This window comes from Microchirus variegatus (genome assembly GCF_963457635.1).
Source record: "Microchirus variegatus genome assembly, chromosome: 13".
Lineage (NCBI taxonomy): Eukaryota > Metazoa > Chordata > Actinopteri > Pleuronectiformes > Soleidae > Microchirus > Microchirus variegatus.
In genome coordinates, this window is record NC_139814.1 from 7,882,389 (window position 1) to 7,905,466 (window position 23,078).

Sequence of the window (23,078 nt, forward strand, 5' to 3'; positions counted from 1 at the left end):
TGGACTAAAAGTGTTAGCTCTTCAGAACACAATAGATCTATGAAATGCAGCCAGACCATACCTGTTTATAGTACTGCATTATAAAATATACAGTTTCTGGCAAATATATGTCAATGATATATGTAAAACATGTACAACAGCAACCTTTAGTGTTTGAAATGACATCCCGGTGTTACACTGCACATGCATACATGCACATGACAATCCCACCATCTGTTTTATTTTATTTTTTTCATAAATATTGTCCCTATATGGTTAATTTTGACGCGTCAGCAACAGTAGACTGTAAGTGAAAGTGTGTCTGCTCTAGAGCAGCAGAAGAGAACCATCTCCTGATGTCAGGAGATGACAGGGCAAACAAATGGGCCGTAAAACACTATGGGCCTGATTTACTACGATACAAAATAGTGAGTGCTAATTTGCGTGCAGAAGGTTGCGCCTGCTGCTGATTTGCATTTTGCGGGTGACCTACTGAATTTGCCGAGCTAAATATCCAACAATCTCTTGGTTTGACTAGTATTTGCTCGGATAGAACCAATCTCATATCAATAGCTGTGGTTTTCAAACTTTTTTATACCAAGTAACATCTGAGAAGATATTGAGCTCTCAAAGTAACACCATTATCAACAACAACGTTAAAATACAGTGGTGTAAATAGGTCGAGCAAAGTCAGCTACAGACTTTCACAGGAGGCAGATTTATTCCCAATAACATCATTTGCTCTCTCATCATCCTCCTCTTCCTCACATAAACCTCAGACACTGGTATAGTGACATAAGATAACACTGAGCGTATCGAAGAGAAACGTTTGTGCAAAGAGATGGCCTGTTGTTGGACAAACACTCAAAAAAGTTTTTCCGTTCAAATTTCAAATTAAACACCCAGTATCTGCTTTTCATATACAACTGTATTTTCCCCCCTCATTTTAAATTGTTAATACATTATTTAAACATGCAGTAAATTGTAAATAACTGCCAGATATTGAAAGTTATTCTCGAAAAATGGCCAAAAGCACTTAGTCACAGGGCATTTTCTGGCCCTTATATGGATAAAATAAGCAAAACACATTTTGAGGCTTAAGGGTTAAGATGGAGCAAGCAAACCCTGTTGAGGAAGCTCGCGTACCACCGGTGGTACACGTACCACAGTTTGAGAACCATGGCCCGATAGCGTTAACAGAAATGATAGCATGCCACATGCTACATGATCGATCATCACTGATCATTGATCAGATGTACAGAAGGATAGATAGACATCACGTTAGTCTGTTTATCACTGTGAAGGCCATTTTTCACCTCACTCCTCTGTCAGGCAGCAGAGGAGGAGAAACAGCTGACGCCATTCATTACTCTCTCTCTCCATGTCTGTCTACATTCCCCCTCTTCACTATCCCACTCTGCCGGAAAAATATGGCGAGGAGGAGGAAGAGGGTGACTCTTCCTCCTCCTCGCCATATTTTTCCCTCTCTCCTGCTTCGTCTCACTGTGTCTTCTCCCCTGTGTTTGAAGTCCTCCATGATCCGGCAGCAACATATGGAGAGACAGCAAGTGAGTGACTCAGTGAGAGACTATATACGAGAGAAGGCACGGGACGGGGAACACATTGCATGATCAGTCAGGAGTTACAAGGGGACGAGTGCTGAACGATGGCTGGTGTTGACGATTGAGAAAATACATGACAGGTTTTCTTGTAAACTACTCAAAGTGGGAGTCTGCGAAGTGCTGTCTCTTACTGTCTCATGCTGACAAACATATTAGTCTCTGCCACACACACACACACACACACACACACACACACACACTGCCTTTTCTCCCAGCTCTCTGTCTCTCTGTTTTCACTTCCTTGCTCTCTGTCACCAACACACACTCCTACACACAAAAACACGAAACTTTCAAAGTCACACTTCTCAAGCACCTACTCTAGGGGAATGAGTGTAGATGAAAAAAAAAAAACATCCGTCTTTACACTCTGTGTGAAAGCCTGACAGATGTCCGTGTACGTGTGTGTTTGTGTATGTGTGTGCGTGAGTGTTTGTCTGTGTGGCCACGAGGCAAAAAGAAAAAAATAAATAGCAACCTGCCTATGAAAGGCAAAGATACAAGACGGGTCAGTGTGTGTGTCTGTGTGTACGTGCAGATGCGGATGTGTGTCTGTGTGTACGTGCAGGTGCGGATGTGTGTCTGTGTGTGCGTGCAGTTGTGCACGCGTATGCTGCCTCAACTCTTTTTTTGTGTGTCAAACATCTACATGCACATAAGTTTACATTCAATTATACACACACTCACACATTAAAATATATTTGCACTGAAAATAGATTAGTAAGACAAAATGCATTTTTTGACACCCAATAGCACAGATGATAAGAAATTAATGCAAAGTAATTCTTTACAACTTTCTAAACCTGCATTTCAAATTGGCACCAACAGAGTTATTCACCACTTAACTCCACTCCTACGGCTATCATTATAGTCTGGCATTATTGGGTCTGATTATGCTGAATTTTAATATCCTTGTGTTTAATCACTGCATCAGGTGATGAAATAAAACTCCAATCTGATCTAACTTAGCATGCAGAATGAAAATGTTCTGCTTTAAAAGCCAGGTGTATCCGTGGCGGCTTTTCCTCAGACTGAGCCTGGTTCAGCAAGTCTGTAAATATTCACTATCATGAAGGTTCTATTTTTCCACTCTTGGATGAAGTTCAGACAAAAGCTTACAGAAAACTGTCTGTGCCTTTTCCTTTCTCCACGTTGTGACAGAGCCAAAGTCTGACTCTGTCACTAATCAGTCATTTGGCCATGCAGGTTCTCCATCCAGGAGCTTTTCTCCTGTGGAATTCATCAGCACATGGAAGCAAGGGCAGCACTTAAGGGAGTTATCAGCCTCACCAGACAGCAGGCAGAGTCTGCCAGTGCTATTAGCACACATGTGAACACACACGCGCACACACACACACAAACATGCTTTACTACTCTCTTTAGCTCACATTTATGAGATATGTATGAATACATAAACTATAAGACCGTTGCACATGTGGATTTACCAGCACAGACCTTCATAGAAACTAGAGGTAGACAGATTTTAATTATGGCTTCAGTCAAGTATGATTCAACTAATGAGCCAATAAATGCATTATTCGTCCCCAGAAACTTCATAAATGCTGCTCTCACTAGAACCTTTTTTCACCACAACCGTTATTCAAGAAAGTTTAGCTTTTCATGGACTACTTGTTGTACGGCGACCTTGAGTGTCTTGAAAGGCGCCGTAAATATAATGCATTATTATTATTATTATTATTACTTCATGTACTTCATATACATTATTTTTGTTTTAAATTCAATATTTTAAGTTGTTTTGTTCATCATTTGTTATCATAAAGATGTTGTTTGCCAAAATTGGCCAAACATATAAACCAGTAGCAGCGTTGTGATGCAGCAAGAAATGAGTAAGGGAGAAGTGTTATTTAAAGCAGACCTAGACCGGAAGTTCCAATTATCGCTGTTTTTTTAGTGTGTATCTGCGTCATTACCTTGTTTAAGAAGCCCTGAAGGTTCTAAACAAACTGTTCAGCCACTGCTAAGAACGCTGTGTTTTATTGTTATCTCTGTAAAATCTTTTAATGTTATGAGTCAGTTTGCTGAAAGTGTTTTGCTGTTCCTTCATCACGGTGTCTTCAGACACGTTTATAGCAACTACGGCAAGTGTTAAGCTTTCCTGCTTTCCTCCTGGACACTGGTCAGCACAGTAATGCCTTGCTTTGCTCTCTGCTAATGCTAATTGTGCCTGGTTTCTGACTTCTCATGCTTCACAAACACACAGAACAACACTCCTCCCTCTCTCACGCAGCCACTCCAATGCTGCAATGGCAGACTGTGTCTCTTAGGTGACTCTGATGACCCTCCTTCACACCTTGACTCAGGTGAAACTAACAACCTGAAACAATCTGCATGTAACTTTGATGACTCTCCACACAGATATCTAGCCTACAGAGGCTAAATACCTGGAATCTTTTTTTCTGAAGAAGAAGCCTCTTGGATCAGAAGTCAAATGTCTTCAACTGAACTAAAGCAAGTCTAGTTGGTCCTGAAAATACCTGGATGACTTAGAACTTCTACTATTGGTGAAATTGTTATACTCACATTGTTCTCAGCATTAGAGAGACTTTGCGAAGGTAAATCTGGGGCTTTTGACTGCCAAAGTAAGCCACCTGGACATGAGACAGACTTCACTTTATATTTACAAAATCAAAAATCCTTGTTCATATATTAAGCCTCTAATTTTCTTTTGACGTTATTAACACAGTGAGACGTAGGTGGTTCTGAAAACATTGACTATCTTCACTTTGTGTTTCATAAAATGGAAAATATAGAATTCTGAATTCTTTAATGAAATATCAATTTAAGGTAAGCAGTGATTCCTTTCTTATTTATAATTGAAAATAAGTGCCATTAAAGAAAAACACTTCTCTTGTTTCTAATGTAACCAAATTAATCCATTATTCGTGAATTAAATTGTTCCCATGTATCAAGATACGCAGCAAATCATCCTCTAAGGAAGAGGAGCACACCCCTACTTCATTATGTAAATAAAATAAGGGCAGATGCGAGTCACTTCATATAGCCTTCACATGTTCATATACAATATCTCTAGAGATATTTTAGCCACATCTGCATATGTGCACTCACACTAATTGAACATTAAGGCCGACCACCCCCACACACATCCACACATCCCTACTGTAGTGCTAGTGCTAGGGCTTATTCAGTTGGCGTAAATTGTCTGTTTTTGTTCTCTCATGTGGGTTGGTCCCGGCTCACTGATCCCTCTTCTACTCCTTTGAGCCTCTATTCCCTTAACAGTACATCTCAGTGTAGGTAGCTCTTTGAAGAAACAAGGGCAAAAGAGTGATACAGAAAGATGGGAGGGGAGGCGTAGACGAAGAGATGAGGAGGGTGAGGGGTGAAGAGAGAAAGTTGAGGAAAGAAAGAGAGCAACATAATGGAGAATGGAAGGGAGAGCAAGTGTGTGTGTGTGTGTGGGGGGGGGGGGGGGGTGTGTGCATCTGCATCGCCTGTAGTAAGCTGTTTCTGATTCAAACCTGTCTTTGTTAGGACACATTGACCTTGTAAGGACATCTTGGCTGGTCCTCGCAACTATTAAAGACTTTATGGGGGTTAAGAGTTGGTTTTAGGGTTAATGTAAAGTTTTGGTCAAAGGGCTAAGGAATGCTTTTTATTCCATATTTTGTATGTCCTCACTAAGAATGCTGTACCAGAGTGTATGTGTTTGTGTGTGTGTGTGTTTTTGTGTAGTGATGAAATCTGCCATCCTCAGCAGCCTCCCGTTAAAAGAAATCGGATTAGCTTTCCTCCGGGGGAGAACCTTCAGGAATGCAGATGACGGATTGTGGTGCATAGGTTTTTCTCCTGGACTTGAGAAGGGCCTCACACACACACGCACACACACACACACACACACACACACACACACGCGCATACCATCACACCAGACACAAGACTCAATCACTTCTGCTCACTCCTTCCCAGCTCCAAAGGGCATTACTTCATTTCCCCTCATTCATAAAAACATGATTGTACGTGATTCAAATGGAAAACCAGACGTCCTCGATACTAATTCACTTCGTCCTATTGACTAAGGTTTCCCCCACATTGGTTTTGTCACTTGTCACTTTTCCCTATTTGAAATGGAGTTGGTTTTGATTTGATTTAATTTGTTTTGAACAAAAAGAATCAACTCGAAATCATGTTATTCCCCAAGTACAATAAAGGTACAGCAAATTATCTTGCTGACATTGGTGCAAGAACAGATCGGCAGAGACACGCGGCACAGAGGAACACACAATTGACAGTGACAGAATACAGTCCAATGAACATATACCTGTCCAATGTGTTTACTGTATTATTTACAACATAATGATCTCTAAGCTGACGTTAATCTATATTGAAATGTGACCCAACTGTGTGTAGGCTTCCAGTTTTGGTTCAATTAAATAAAAACTGTTAATCAGAGGTGGAAAGTAATGATTTACAATTACCCGTTAGACAGGTGAATGAATGATTAGGACAGGTGAATCAACGATGAGGACAGGTGAATAAATGATCAGGATAGGTGAATGAATGATGAGGACAGGTGAATGAACGATGAGGACAGGTGAATAAATGATTAGGACAGGTGAATGATGAAGACAGGTGAATGAATGATGAGGACGGGCAAATGAATGATGAGCAAAGGCAAATTGATGATGAGGACAGGTGAATGATGAGGTGATTGAATGGTAAGGAGAGGTGAATGATGAGGAAGAGGTGAATGAATGATTAGGACAGGTGAATGATGAGGACAGGTGAATGAATGATGAAGACAAGTGAATGATGAGGACAGGTTGAATGAATGATGAGGAAAAGTGAATGAATGATGAGGACAGGTGAATGAGGAGGACAGGTGAATGAATGATGAGGGCAGGCAAATTAATGATGAGGACAGGTGAATGATGAGGACATGTGAATGATGAGGACAGGCGAATGAATGATGAGGACAGGCGAATGAATGATGAGGACAAGTGAACGATGAGGACATGTGAATGATGAGGACAGGTGAATGATGAGGACATGTGAATGATGAGGATATGTTAATGATAAGGACAGGTGAATGATGAGGACATGTGAATGATGAGGACATGTGAATAATGAGGACAGGCTAATGAATGATGAGGACAGGTGAATGAATGATGAGGACAGGTGAATGATGAGGACAGGTGAATGATGATGACTTGTAAATGATGAGGACAGGTGAATGATGAGGACAGGTGAATGATGAGGACATGTGAATGATGAGGACAGGCGAAGGAAGATGAGGACAGGCGAAGGAATGATGAGGTGAATGAATGATGAAGACAGGTGAATTGGCATTAAATCAGGTCCCTGTGTGAGCTAGAAAGTTGAAGCATGTGTAACCTTTGATACATTATGTGTTTACATATTTTTATTTTGTCAGCATTTTAATTTGTAAAGGTTTGAACATTTGTTTGTCTTTTCAGTTGAGTTTCATTAAAAATTGAAGTTCTTTCAATGTAAAACATAAATAATTTACCGTTGGCCAGTGTTGCTTGAAGCTTGCCTTATTTCAGTGTTGTGTTTCAGTGTGTGTATTAACAGCTCTTTTATTACCACAAAAAACACAAATCACATTTTATTTATACCTTTTCCAACTATAAAACAGTGGAGTGTACCATCTAGTGGTGGAACTGCAAATGAATGAAAATGACTTCATATATGAGGTCTATGACAAACTTCTTTTCATCTTTTAGTCATACCCATTCATTTCCTATGGCAGTCATTTTTGACCACACAATGAATTCAGTGAAAGTGTTTATCATTAATTATGTGTTCAGATGCTTTGTGCTGAGGATATGAAAAGCCTTTGATGAAAAATGCAATTTATGCTTTATTGGACAGTTGGTCAGATTAAACCAATCACTTTACTAAGGTTCATTTTACTGATTAAATGACAGACAATGCTTTATTTTTGTGATTAACCTTTGCTTTTTTTGTGTTTTTCTTTCTTTCAGACCGGCATGGCGTTAACATACGATCCCACTGCAATGCAGAATGGGTAAGAGCTTGATGGTCGATCCATCCTTGACAATATACTACTACAAACACAGTACCTGAGTCAATACCACTGTCAAACATGGAGGTTAATGTGGTGTCTGCACTTTGTTAGTGTTTGATTAAGGAAAAAATGGATTTGAAATATAAGTTTTCAACCAGAAGGGGGGCAGGTGAGGAGTTGAAAGGGGGCAGCCAAGTGAGCGTTCCCGTGCATTTGGGTCTTGAAGTGTGTGTCTGTGTTTGTGTGTTTCTGTGTCAGGACTTAATGGCACTTTGGAAATAAATGACCCAGCAGCTTGTTTTATTTCCCCCCTGTGTACTGAGACAAGACGGAGAGAGTGCCGAGGTTCCCCACTCTTATCTCCCTCTGGCCTCAGTCATTCACAGGAAGCTGCTTACTCCCCACTTCTTAAACCACTTATCCCCCCAGTGACTTGCAGTTAACCTCAACCAAAAAAAGAAACTGCATGAATGGCATCAGTCATTACCCACGGTCTGTCATGTAAAAGCCTGCTTTGCTGCAAATTCACCAAGTTGTATTTGCACAGGTATTAGAACCATTTCTGTCTTAATAAATTCAAGTTTAAAGCAGATCTAGACTGGAAGTTCCAATTAACGCTGTTTTTAGTGAGTATCTGCATCATTACCTTGTTTAAGAAGCTTCGAAACAAACAGTTCAGCCACTGCTGAGAACGCTGTGTTTTATTGTAATCTCGGGCTCAGCGAGATCTCTAAAAAAACCCGGTCCGGTTACGTAAACACCGGTTCTCCTGAACAGCAGATCCTCCTGCTCCAGGCACTAGTCCGGGCACATCTGGTTGCGTACATTAAACAGCAGAAGAAGAATAACGTCCGTTGTGGAGGTGTTTCACGAGCGACAGTGTCTTCTGACTCTGGGTCTGACTCGGGAAAAAAAGTCATAAAAGCGGTGGGGAGTCGTGAAGAAGCTATTTTTAAACACTGTTAAAACAATGTTTTGATAATGAGTAGCAGTGCATCCACCGTTCCAGAGGGGGGAGCTGTGCTTCTGAGGGCGGGTGTGCTGAATATGTCACTTCTGGGTACTGGCCAATCACAAGAGAGTTGGGAAGCCGGGGTGAGAGTTGAGTCTGAAATATCGTGGCTGGGGTCATAAAAGAGGTCAGTGTCAGAAAAGAGGATTTCTATCGGCTCGTTTACAGCAACTAGGAGGTTTTTGACCATAAAAACAACTTAATGTATGTAAGTAGACCTCCATAACTAACATTTATGTGCAACAGGACCACTCTATGTGAGCTTTAAACTCCTGATCCTGTGCTAGAAAAGAGTGGACACCAGCTTTATGGAGTTGCAAAGAATGTCAAAATAGTCAACTGTATTCAAATCTTTCAAACTGCACAATGCACTGTCGGGAAAATCAGCTGGGTGTGTAGAATTATACAGTTAAATAAGCTTAATTCATATGTTAATAAAAAAAATGTGAAGTAAACCTGAAAATTGAAAACAGAAATGCCACTTTACATTTGTCCCACTGTGCTTACTGATTCATCTAAATCAAATTGCAAATTAGATAAGGTAATGTAAAATATAATTACAATGCAAATTAGCCACACTCAATGCATATTTATTATTTTTTTTATGGCTGAATTTACATTTTCTGGATTGTATTAATATTTTAGTACATTTAACTGCATATTTTTATAGTAGTACAGCAAGGATATGCACGAATGAAGACAAAAAAAACATGTATGTTATATTTCCGCATTTTATCAGTGACATTCACATTCATTTTTTCATCCTTTACCTAAAAATGTACACAAAGGTTAATTATTTGACATTTCACATAGGTTATAAGATATGAAACCACAGAGTACTGTAAACTTAGAAAAGGCAGATTACATGCACAAATTAACACTATACTTTTTTCTTTCAAATGCCTAGATCTGAGCGCTAAAACTGATTCCACATGTGGTCTGGGTTAGGTCTTGTGAACAAGTTAAATTAAATTTCCTATGGGAATTGTAGTCACTTGGGCTTTGGGTGTTGTAGAAAGTGAAATCCTTATGTTGAAATCATGTGTAAATGTCCTGAAAAAGTCATAAGGCATCAAGCAGAATTAAAATGATGCTAAATGATGATGAATGATGTTTAGTATGTATTCGAGCTAAGGACTGGTCTGTCCGGGACTTCCAACTAAAACAAAATGTACTACACAGCATGAGGAGCTGATTCTATATGTTCAAATCTAGTATGAAATCTTGAAACCTCATAACTTGTTTCATATCCTCAGCCCGTAATATGATTTTCAGCTCAATTGACGCAGACTATTGGGTGTTTTTTAGTCTTCCAGAAGAACACCAGCATTACTCAGTTGCTATAAACCTTCTGCAATAAGATAAAGCAGTGTAGCTGACAACTCATTTCTCTGCAGCTCCTGTCAAATCTTAGCTTCTTCAAATGCATTGAGTTCCCACTTGCGACTTAAAGCAGGCAGCCAGCAGTGTACATGCAGTGCAGCTGTAGTGCTACAACATTTGTGGAAATACAAACAACTTTATACGATGGCAAAGCTCAGTGTGACGTGATAAAAGCTGACTTTTCAATTGAGAACGGTATAAGACATTCATGAACATTTTATGTGACCTTCGATGGAGGGTTCAGAACAGTCCATGTATGAATCCAGTGAGTGTGTGTATTAGTGTAAGTTTTAACTCATACACGTATTATGTAGACAGAATTGTGTAAACGGAGATTTTTACACAATTCTGTAATTGTGTAAAATGATCATATGATGAAATGAGACAATGGTAAATATCCAACAAAAAAGTGTATGACAGAGACTTCAACTTCCTCTCCACTTTCAGCCGTGTATATTTACAATGCAGACTCTCTGTTCTTCTCCTCTGGTTGAGACGTTTTTTTTTAAGGGTTAGTGACTATTTTCAGTTCCTTCTCTGTGTTCACACCAGACGCAACGCAAACTTTGCATACAAAGTCAATGCACGGACGCAATATTTGCGTTGGCCGGGCACCACAGTAGACTCACAGTGGCGCGTCACAATAGTCCCCAAATTGCGGTTGATGCTCGAGTTGAAATGTTTAAACCTTCATGAAAAAAAATTGTGCTGACGCGATGGCCGATCATCTTTGAATGACGCCAGATACTTGCCAGCGGCTAGACTCCACTCTGGGACATGTATTATTTGTGTTTGTGGACACTCAGACACTTTATTGCTTGTGGAAACGTCTGCAGAAAAGAAACCTCTCGCCTTATTCGGTATCAGAGGTGATATCAAATCATCAGAGGCTTTGGCTGTTGGTGAAAATAAATGTCTGTTACTTCTTTAAAATACGGCAACTTAATGTACAAAATGGTGCCGCATCACAATGGGCGTATGAGTGATGCGTCAAATCATGTTTGGTGTGAACACAGCACATAGAAACTTTAAATATATATGTTCTGTGTATCTAGTATGAATTTGACAGACTTATTCTGCTGTGTCATTTCCTCTCTCTCTCTCTCACTGTCTTTCTCACATCTTTCCTCGCTCCCTTTCTCAGGTTCTACTCCTCGCCTTACAGCATCGCCACCAACCGCATGATCGCACAGACCTCCATCACGCCCTTCATCGCTGCTTCCCCCGTTTCCACATATCAGGTGGGGCCTCCGGTGCACTGCATTATGGGTGGACTTCCGTCTCTGTGTAATAGCAGTGTTTACTTGGTGTTGGGTGGATGGAAGAGAGGGGGTGGGTGGGCTGCAGAACAGCGAGGCTGTCTCTTCATCTCTCATCGTTTCTTTGCTGCTCCAGCTGTGCTGGATGACATCTGTTTCGTAGGCGGCAAACACAACAGGCATCACAGAACAAGCAACAGAGAAGAGGATTAGGAAAAAGGCTGACAGGGTAGAAAAAAAAAAGAAAATCACCCATCAAGAATGAATGTGTCGAGGAAAAACAAACTATCTGCCCCATCCCTGTTTTCCCTGAAATCTGCTGTTGCTCCTTCAGCTGCTAATGCTTTGCCAGTTTCATTTTATTTATTTTTTTGCCAACTTAGATACAATCACTTCCCCTTCCAAAGTGAATTTTACACATTCCTCACGACTGTGATCTGTGAAGTAATGAAACAGAGCAGAACAGGAACGTGAAAATTGCCTGTATGAGATGTCAAAAGAGCGCTTTCCTGCGTTCCGTCACTGCACCCCCCCCCCCCCCACCCCCTTTGCCAAATCTAAACATCAAGACGCGCCGCCACTCTCTCAGGCGCTATCGCTTAACCCCGGTTCTGTTTTGTATGCAGAGACAGACAGACGAAGATTGAGTGAAAGTAGATGAAGGATATATGAGAAAATAGAAGGGACAGATGGAGGGAAAGACAACTAGGGAGATGAGGAAGGAAGGTGGCGGTGGTGGTGATAACACTGGCTTGGGTGGGGGTGAGGCAGAGGAGGTGTGTTGCTGAAGGTTGATGTGCCTCGTCTTTGAGGCTCGCTTGATTAAAACTCTGCTGTGGTACCTGCATTGAGGGTTAGGGGAAAGAGGAGGAGAGAGAAAAGTGGGCCAGGGCACATCTCTAATCCTCTTTCAGAAGGCTTCCCAAATTGATTTATCAAAAACAATGGCTGAGGAATATTAATCCTCACAGTTTCAATATAAGGCAGCTCTGCCGCCGCTTCATGTAATATTGCCCTTCAGCCAGTTGCGGCAGGAAGGTGAGTCCTTCATCTTCTGTTCAAGTACAAAAAGCACAAAAGAGCGAGGGAAAGAATAGACTGGCATATACGCCATACAAAAGAAAATCGTTGCCTTTTCTGATGAAAACTATTATCTTTGTAATGAAAATCTCAAGGTGCACAGAGATCACAGAATATGCCATTTATACTTTTTATGTTTATGCTGAGTGCACATTTTTTGAGCTACTATTTTGAAGGCATTGATTTATCAAATCTGCAAATGACCCATGCCGATAGCAGCGTGATGGTGTTCCTTTCTAATCCTGGCTCCCTGGCTTGTGCTTGAATCACGCCTGGCTTTGTTTCCTCAAACATCAGCTTTGATGATCCACATGGCAGGAACCAGTCCAGGCCAGATCACTACCAGGATCTCAGTTAGTGCAGCCAGCCAGCAGTGGCCTGGTTCACATCACTGACTCTACAGGGTCTTTGTGTGACTGGCTGGTTGGATTTCTGGCTGGCTGAGTGAGTGACTAGCTACCTGGCTGCCTCTTTGACTTCATGTGTCACAGCCAAACGGCTGACGTAGCAACTGATGCCTGTTTTAAATGGTAACACAAGCTGTGAGGTTCAGCCAGAGGTACTTTAGCTTCTCAGGTCACGCACGTCATACAGTACAGTCAATCTGAAGCTACTGAAGCTTTTGAACATTTGTTACCTTACTAACTGTCATCAAGTAGAAGAAGCAATCTCACACTGTCAGCGTCATTCCTTTGAGAGAATCCAAGAGTCCAAATCAAGTCTTCATCCAAAAGTATAGACTTTCCAGCTCTCTGAATACAAAAAGAAACATCACTGGTGACAGATCTGCCTGTGGGGTTTTGGTTTCTTTTTTTTATTTTAGATTTTGCGTCTCCAAATCTCTCATTGCTTTCATGCCAGTTGTGCAAATACTACACAGCTCATATATCTTTTTCTAACAAATGCAGTAAAACATCAAACAAATTATGACCAGATCATTCGCTCCTTTATTCATTCAAATGGAGGAGGAGGAGATTGTGAGGTCAACCAAGTCCAGGGAAAAAGGGGGGAAACACGATCTGTTGATTTTGCTTAGTATATCCTTGGACATAATTATTCTCAGCCAGACAAACTTATCTCACTCATCTATCAGAGAGCACCATTTGTGATTGATTTCACAAGTTTTCCCTTCTCTCTTAATCTGGGACTGCCCAAATGTGCACACTGTAAAGGTGCCTTTGTCTAAATCTCCCAGAATACTGTCCGACTCTGCACACTCCTATTAAACTAATCGCATGATGGTTCATGCAGTATTCTGGTAACAAAAGAAAATGCTGCAGATAAGCTTTCTCTGTGTCCCTCTGCTGTCCCGTTCAGCTGGATAGAACAAACATCGCCCTGTGCAAACACACAGACTTGGCTTTGCGTTATAGAATATGAAGCTTGTTTGGGCTTTGGATCCAAATCACGCATTTGGGTTGGCTCAGAGGATTGATTGCTCTTATAGCAAATTATTCTGTGTTTGTCTTTGTTTAATCTAATCATTTTACCAGGATCAGTGGCCAGCCTGTGTGTTTGTCTGCTACAAGCTGTCTAATTCTTCCCTCCAGCACATCTAAAAGCTCTGTTTGTTCAACCATTCCGCCAGTCTCTTGATCATTGTGTCTGTCACTGTTTCACCATCTCTTTAACGTCCTCATCCACACCTGTAAATGTGTTTGTTAGTGTGATTCCCTCTTGTCGGAGCTTGGCATGTTTCTCAATCCTGGAATTTGTCTGTCTCTCAAAAGTCATTCCCTAGAGTTTTCAAAACCCCACTTCGCGAAGAATACTGGCCGTGGCATTAATATAATCATTATAATAGTGAAATTACCTCATTTACGGGCTGAATGCACAAGTCATACTGTTAAATAATGAGAAGGCAGGGGGGTACATTTGCTGCCTCCTGACTTTCAAATTCTTTCTGTAATTCTTTGGCACAATTTGATATGTGAAAAGTTCAGCCACTGTGGCACATTAAGACTATAAACCTCCAGACTCAAGAGTATTTGAACATATTGCAAATATTTGAACAGCATTTATTGCTTTAGCTGGGATAGTGAGAGAATTTCATATTGTTACTCTTATATTAAATTTAATGCTTTTCTCCTCAGGTCCAGAGTACGTCATGGATGCCTCATCAACAATATGTTATGCAACCAGTAAGTACTTCACCATTCACCTGCAGTAGCTCGCCTTAATTCCTTATTGAGGCCCACCATCATAGAAAATCTCTTTTTTCCCCTCTTATTTCTATATTCTGCAGTGTTTTTGCCAGAGTTATTGAAAGATGTTAGGGGGATGCACAGTATATTTTAAGTTTATGCTGAATACTTTACAACATGGTGGTTATTTTTGAACTATTTTGAGCAATGTGACTGATAGGAAAAGCATTTTCCTCTGTTGTGAGTCGTATTAAACCGACTGAGTGGCATAGCAGGCCTGCATCACACGAAAACCTCTGACAGCTAAATGATTTCATTACTCTTGTCCTGCAATTACAAAAACAGAGCTATCCAAATTTGGTAACCACATGTTTCAGTCTTTCCTAAGCTTGCAAAAATGTTTCGGTGTGTTTGTTTTTTGTTTTTTTTTGTTTGGCAGTTTATAGGTGTTGATTGTGCCAGGAAGCTATTCAGCATAATTTACCAGACCACAGCACTATACAGACAAGCTGTAGTCTGTTGCTCTGGGTTACCAGCTGAGGCAGACGGGGGGAAATAAATTAACATTAATTAGATTGAGCTCACCAACAACACAGTCTGTAACAGCGGAGTAGTTACATTGCATCCAATGGTATTCAGTCAGTTTCCCCGTTTCTTTTCTAGGTCACAGACTCTAGAAATGAATTATTTAGTATTTTAATAATTAGAAAAAATAATATTTCCGTTCTATTTTGAAAATGTTTTTGTACTTTGAATATGTATAAGCCTAACCCCTAAACCCAAAGCAATACTTTTATTGTCCACTTAAGATCCATATTTATTTTTTCGTACTGTTCCCAGAGCATTGTATGGAATATTCCCCCAGATCTGTCTCCTTAATGTTATAACAACAAAGAGGAGTAGCAGTTAATTAAATTGTTTAAAGGTTTCACTTTAATTGATCTTAGCACCATAAGTGTTCTCATTTTGTTGCGTAGAGATTTTTTAAATGACTCTGCCGGAGGCTTTAATGTTTGCTTGAGGCTTTTTGTGGCCCCTGAAGCACAGTCGATGTACTTTGTTCTCTTCTGCTCTCAGTTCATTCACCAAATGAGACTCAGAAAGCAGAACCTCTTTCACAGACAGGAATATTCACAGTCGGTGCATTGCAAAGTGATTCATTCATACAGCAAATTGTTGTAGAACTGTGAAATACATCTCTATAGCAGTGTTACAGTATAGCATGTAAATATTGTACCGCATTAATAATTTTATTAAGGCAGGAAGTTATTTTCTCTTTGAAAAAGAAATTGCCACCCTGAGGGTAACCTGAGGGTTTTTTTGGATGTTGTTTTTTTTGCCAATCTAATGAATCAAACTGCTGCATAATTTAAATCAGGTTTTAGTATCAAAGTTCACTATTTCTCACTAATGAGCAAATGAATATGCATGCTGCCAAAGTATAAATACGAGTTATGACCCACGATGTTGTGATGGGAAATAATTAAGATATATGATGCGACACATTTTATAAACTACAAGGCTGGAAGGGTTACACACAACATAAATGACAAATAACAACTTACTGAAAGCTTTAATATAATATACATATATATATATTTTTTTTTTTTGTTTTTTTTTTGTTTACTACTATTATTGGGTACCATGTATCAATTAGGATTTAAGAATGTACAATAATTGCATAGCCACTAGAAAATTTAATAAATGTAAATTGAGTAATGGGGGAGCGGGGTGTAGGTTATATTTGATCTGGTGTAGATTCAAACTGCTGTTTTCAAGGAATTTTTCTTCGCCTCGAGCTGTCTGTGAAAGTGATATTGTTCGCCCGCATCCTGAGGACAACTGCTCACGAGTCCCTGCAACTGAGCAAATTGGGAAACACTAGACTGTGCAGCTGATGACTGAGCAATCCCTCAGTGGAGTAGTGCTCATCCAGCTGCGTGGTTACCCACTGTGGCCATTTACCACTCAGTCCAGCCCATCTCACTTGCAGTCCTGCTGTGGGACAGTGAACATGTAATCTGGTCACAGCAGGCCACCGGCCAGGCAGACACACACACACACACACACACACACACACACACACACACACACACACACACACACACACACACACACACACACACACAAACACTGGCTGCAGCTGCCACTGCCCTCTGAGTCACTCTGACCCACACTGCCAGAGCTGTAATTCACCTAGGCTCGAAGCAGGTCTAGACTTTTGTGGTGAAACTACTTGCTCAGGGTGTTGGTGGTAAAGGTGGAACTATTTCAGATTGAAAATACAATTTGAAGTATATTTTGCAGATGTTCTAAATTGACCGTAAGTGAGATTACGTGATTGAATGGTTATTTGTCTATGTGGCTCTGTGATGGATGTGCCATTTGCTCTATGTCAGCTGGGATTGACACCCGCACCCCCATGACCCTCATGTGGAGGAGGAAGTGGTAGGAGATGGATGGGTTTTTAATTTTTTTTTCTATGATCTCTGCAAATTACAAAAAAAAAATTGCACACGTGAGCTGGAAATAGTGGAGCTGATAAGCTTAATTAGCAATGTGTGAGCTCATTTGGCAATAGTTCGAATGTAACTGACATTTACACGTATTTAAAAGTGACACACTACAGTTTTAAGTTCTCAGTTTACATTACAATATAAAGTATAATGATAGTGTCATGATAGTGTGCCATCACATTTCAGTGTTCAGAGTAGATATTGGACTGGAGCTACTGTGCACTACTGATGTTGGCTTGTGTGTGGTTGTGTTCTGCAATTTGCCATACGTGTGTCCATACTGGTAAATCCCAACCAGCCTGCATGACTGTATTTCTGTCATCCATTTTCCAGCCTTATGTCATGAGACCTCTTAGAGTCGCTGGCACTATTCAGTAGTCACATTGTGCTGTGGTGTACATTTCATGATGCCTTCGTGCCAGCCACGGCCATGTGGTCATATCTGTCCCCATGGTCCTGTCCCCATTGTGTCCTTTGTCACCAAACGGCTGCTCGACGCTAACCCCAGCTGTCGCAGCCGTCGCTGGATCATAGCTGCCAATCTGTCTCCCTCCGTGACCCGCGCATTTATCTGCTACCCGCCACATACGCGGCAGACTGCCCCTCGCACTCACACGGGCTGCCACCAGCTCAGTGAATCACATCAAATTAGCCAAGCATGTTAGCTTCAAGAGCTCGGGGAGCTAGTCAAAGCATTAAAAACCAATTGATTGTGCAGCAATTTGGCAGCGACGGCCACATGTCTCGTGTTAAGCCAGTGGAGTGTTGTGCAACGGTGCTCCTGGTGTCCGAGCAATATGGAGGCAGCCATGCGTGGAGAGGGGAGAGTTCACAGTTAGCCAGCGAGAGAGAGGTAGAACAGATAAGGTGTGGATTTTTATCTGAAATCACACTCTATTTGTGACACAGGGCACTGTTATTTACCCTCTGTAAAAATCAGACTCAAGGTTTATGAGATTGTATATCTGTGCTCTGCACTTGAACGTGCAAGCAACACTAAAAAATATTTAAAGGTTGATTGTGTAACAACAGGTCACGGTCAGTAAATCCCAGGTGTAAATAGTCAAATGAAATATGACTGTGTTCCATTTAGCTTCCTTTGATTCAGTCTGTCTTCATTTACATGAACTGATCAGAGCCCTTTTTAACGTGTCAAAGTGGCTGCTGTGCAAAGATCCCATTAGCGACATCTACTGGTGAGACCACACACCATGGTGACCTTTTTATAACATTACATTACATTACATGTCATTTATGCTTTCATCCAAAGCCACTTACATACATTGATTCTCACATCTGAGAGTGAAAACAAAAAGGACGTCATTATTGTTTGTTTGCATGCTACACTGCTGCTTAAAACACACACTCTAGTTTGCCTTTCTATGTTTGGGCTGCTATAGAAACATGGCATTACAACATAAAGAGCTACTTATAGTAGGAACCACCACAAGTACATTAAAACGTTTATTCTAAGGCCACAAATAGAACCATTTCAAAGTCATTATACTCTGATATAAACAAACACTTGTGGGTAGTATGTTCTGTTAATGCCAATAAACCAAACTTTTGGACCAAACCAATTTTATACTGTGTTAAAAAAAATAAAATAAAATGTACTATGTGGATTCTCATTCATCCAGGTCAGAGTGAAGTCAACTGTTTTGATGTGTAGATTGGACTGGACTTAGTGTTGCCTCCTCACTAATGGTGGCATACCGAACTAAGACTCCAAAGTCAATTTTTACACTGAAGTGGAGAGCATTAGTTTGATTAGCATCATGTATTATGTAAGAGGCAGAGCAGTGGCTTTGCATACTTTGTGCAGTTTGAGCCAATGGCCAAAAACAATATTGTTTTTTGTCTATATATGCAGTAAATAGAGTACTCTTGATCACCTATAACCCTGCTTTTATTTAAACACTATATTTATGGCTAACAAACTGTAACTACACACTGACTCTTCCCTTCAGACTGCAGTCAGTGGGATTGGCTCGCACCTAAATTTGGTGCACTGATAGAAATGAATTTAATCAACTAACCTTAACTCTTCTCTCTGCTTCTAACTCTCTAACAAAGACACATAGTACGGCAGCAGCTCCTCGTGGAGAGGCAGCTGACCAACTCTACTTTCCCCATGTTCCAGATAAATCAGCAGCGTCCCTCGTGTCTTGCCTTTTACGTCACACTCTAAATACCATAAGACCACACCTCCATACATCAGTCGGCCCACTCATTTCTCAGCCAAATTTCTAAATGTGGTGTAAAAGAGGCTTCTATTTGAATTTGAGTGTGTAATTACCCATTCACTCTTCCCTTGTTAATTCTCGCCATGGAGGCAATCATGATAAATGTTCTGGGGGAGAAGTCATCTTCCACAGGGATAAAGGACTCACTAAGAAAGTAAATACTGACCTTAAAAGTGTTAAGTACAGTCGCTTCAGGCAAATTTAGCTCGTTTGTAAAATGATGTTAAAAGCTGGTGGAGCCATATAGTGTTAAAAAGCTTTAATTAGCTCATTTGCAGCATTTTTATTATGTCTTCAGTCTTCCTTTGTAAGGTTACACAGTGTCTTATTGGAAATAGTAGATCATGTTTAAATGATGTTAAAGTTGAGGAGAACCTGACAGAGAGTTAATGTACAGTGAACAAAGCCAACCTTACAAAACTGGACTCATCTCATAGGATTCAGATTTTTGTCAGCAGTGAGCTGTTTTCAAAATGTGTTTATCCCAAATGAATGGGCTGGAGGCACTTGGTGTGAAACTTGATGGAAAGTGACAGTGGAAGCTAAATACAGTTTCTGTCTGTTCCTCCAGGCGAGGTTCTTCTTCTTCTTCTTCTTCTTTTTTTGAAGTGTTAATGTTTGCCTTCCCTTCTCTCTTCCCCACACACAGATCTCCTAATACTCTGCTCTGTTTGACAGTTAGGCGTGGGATGTCAGAACAGCATGACCGCTTGCCTTTTCAGCTCTGGTCTTTGGCCAGGGTTACACAAGTCGGCGGAACTTGGAGCAGAGAAAGACCAAAAAAGACAAATACACAGATGCAGCACACACACACACACACACACACACACATGCACTATTGTTTGAGTGAAGAAACACATTCTTAATGTTAAAACTCATTTGAGCACAGAGCATAAATCACACACCCAGACTCTCAAATGTGCCCTGCCAAAGAGGTGCCGGTGTAGCTGCAGTGCTAGTCAAGCGCAGCATTGCTGTCTTTCCCCATGACTTATCCACCCCCCCCCCCCCCCACCCCCACCCCCCGTTTCCGCTCTCTCTCTGAACTGTATGTGCTTCAAGTATGTATTTGTTGGTGTGCACTGGCCCTTACATAGCGAAGGTGAATTATTGAATTCCTCACGCTGCATCCCTGCCAGTTCTCCCCGGCCGTGGCACTGTATGGAAGCTCACCGGGCCTCTTAGAATCGAGGCATAACTATCTGCCCTCATCAGATGGGGGTGAATCGGTGCACTCTGTGATACCCATCTCTCTCCGCTTGACATTAAAAACGCTCTGCGGATTCAGGAGGAGAACATTATGTCGGTCTCATGGATTTGACTGGCGAGGCAGAATTTGAGACAGGGCCTCGGTTGTCCTTGAGTTGCTCTCACTGCTTTTTCCTCTCCTCTCTCTATCTTTCCATCCCATCCCCTCAGTCTCTCTCTCTCTCTCTACACACCTCCCTCTCTTATTCCCCCCTTTTCCCCTCACACTTCCATCCTTCTTTCTATTCTCTGCTGCCCTTTCAGAATATAAGCGAAAGATTCTTTTTTTTGCTGTGAAAGTTTCATACATATAGAGGAGGCATTGTTGAAGTGCCACAGGATGACTGACAGCGAGATTGTGCGGCTCTTCACTCTAAGGATTGGATTTTTACTGTACCTTGAATAACTGCTGCAGAAATACATTTTGAGACAAAACCTCACACGCTTGGTTGGACACGCTTTATTAACTCACTGCACTTTCTAATTGGATCTCTTGGTTTTTTGTTTTTTTTTTCTCTTGGAAGAGAGTAAATAATCTGGAGAGATTCTTGTTTGTGATTTGTTATTTGTCATCAACAAGGCAGCCAGAAAATGGCTGATAAACAAGTGCAGTTGGAGCGTGGAGAGAAAAAGGACCTCCCATGAAGACATGACAAATACTGTTACATGCTTCATCTAGCACCCCCATCCCCACTCACACACACGGACACACACACACACACACAAACACTAAAAGTCCCTCCAGATATTGCAGCATCCGTAACATTGTTTTCTTCTGTCTTATTAAATTAAAATTAAAACACTAATATCATTGTTTCGGAGTAGGTCCGTCTTCATCCTCTGTGAGGAGACACAACGGACAGACGAATAAATCAATGAGCAGAAGGAGGCTGATCCATCATCCTTCTCATTTTCATGTCACGGAGGAAGACAAATAGATACACAATAGATAAATATCTTTGCCAGAGGTGAGAAATCCTTCATCAGTATAAGGCACCATATGTTAATCTGTTAACATGCATAGTGTTGTCACCTCTTGGCTGCCTCATTGTCACTTTAATGATTCTCTTCTCCCTCCAAGGTTTGTTTCGTATTTGCAATCAAGCCTTTCAAAACCCTCGGAAAATGAGATTTCGGTGTGATGGCGGAGACCGTGGTAATCTGCATATCTGTCCACCATCAGCGCGCGCTATTATTTCTCACTTGTTCAGAGAGGTAAAATTAGTTTTCCCCCCTTCTTATAGCGGCGTGTGTGTTCTTATAGACAGACTGTGGGTAATAGCAGGGCAGCTCTGGTTGTCTGATAGACCCAGGGAGGGATTCATGCTGTGGATTAGAGTTAAAGACTCAGGGATACTGACTTCCTTTGCTGGGCTCACCCCAAGGGAAAGGTGCTGTTGGGGGTCTGGAGACTGTTTAAAGTTGAGGTTGGCAAAGTTATCTTGACTTTTCATTTTAAGAGATCACGGATAGAATTAGTATATGCAGTAGGCACAAATACATTTTTGCATAATCCTGCCTAAACACATAGGTAAACACAGAAAAGCATAGAAACACATATCTTGAAATATTGCAAAGAAGGCAGTTGGAAAAGATTGTGCATTGATAAAAAAAAAAGAGAGAGATGAGTGCAATGGAATCAGATTCAGAGAACAAAGGATGACATTTACAAATCACACGACTGAAATGGCGCCTGCTGATCAGTGAACTCTAATATGTCAGAGAAGCAGTGGTTGGAAACACGTGTGCTTTTTCTTTGACCAAGTTTTTCAACATTTGGTCAAACTTTGAGATAAAAATGTTTTCAACAATAATAACTAACACCTCTCTTGTTTGGATTGATTTTATGGTTAAATCATTACTTTTTAGTATCAATAAAGTAAAATAAAGTAAGTCTGCTGTATGAAGGGTTTGTGGCAGCTAATCATCAGCAGATGTGAGCACACTGTAGTGTAATGTAACTACTTCTATATATATATATACATATATATAGATATATATATACATACACACACTGGAGGATCATTGGTCAGATTTCTGTCCCAATCTGACCCTGACAATAGTGGTTGTCCTCCGATTTGAAGCTGATTTGAACAGATTATCTGGCCAAATTATAGTAGTCGTGTCGTGTGAGGGGTTAACGGCTGCGACATCATCAAATCTCAACTACTAAACGTGTTTGACATTTACGACTGACAGTGAGCGGAACCCCACAATAACCAATGAGAGTTGACCGTTTCTCAGCACAAATCATCATCAACAATATGTTATTACCTGACAACAATGACAGTCCGCCTCCATGTCTGTTTATATTCTGAAGTCAAAGGAGTTTTTTTGAGATCCCAAATCCCTGGAATGCACAAATATATTAAACCCAAAATTGAAGCTTATATTTCTGTTTTGACTAATTGAAACATTTAGTTGTTTCAATTAAAGCTTTTAATTATGCTTTAATCAATTCCAGTATTCCATAATGTTCAACAATATGATAGCAAGAAAAGCAAGATAATATTTATTAATATATGGTCAAATTAGACTTTTTTGGCTGATCTCGCTCTTTT

At 40.7% G+C, this 23,078-nt stretch overlaps 1 protein-coding gene across 2 annotated transcripts in view; it reads left to right on the forward strand.

Annotated features, from left to right (window-relative positions):
- LOC310935752 (RNA-binding motif, single-stranded-interacting protein 3) overlaps positions 1–23,078 on the forward strand; it is a gene marked incomplete at both ends in the record, with an annotated part of 208,341 nt that overhangs the window by 165,690 nt on the left and 19,573 nt on the right. For both annotated transcript variants that reach the window (XM_083899692.1, XM_083899693.1), the window contains 3 exons: positions 7,586–7,629; positions 11,169–11,265; positions 14,457–14,504. In XM_083899692.1, coding sequence (XP_083755818.1) covers positions 7,586–7,629; positions 11,169–11,265; positions 14,457–14,504 — 189 coding nt within the window. The remainder of the gene's footprint in view (positions 1–7,585; positions 7,630–11,168; positions 11,266–14,456; positions 14,505–23,078) is intronic.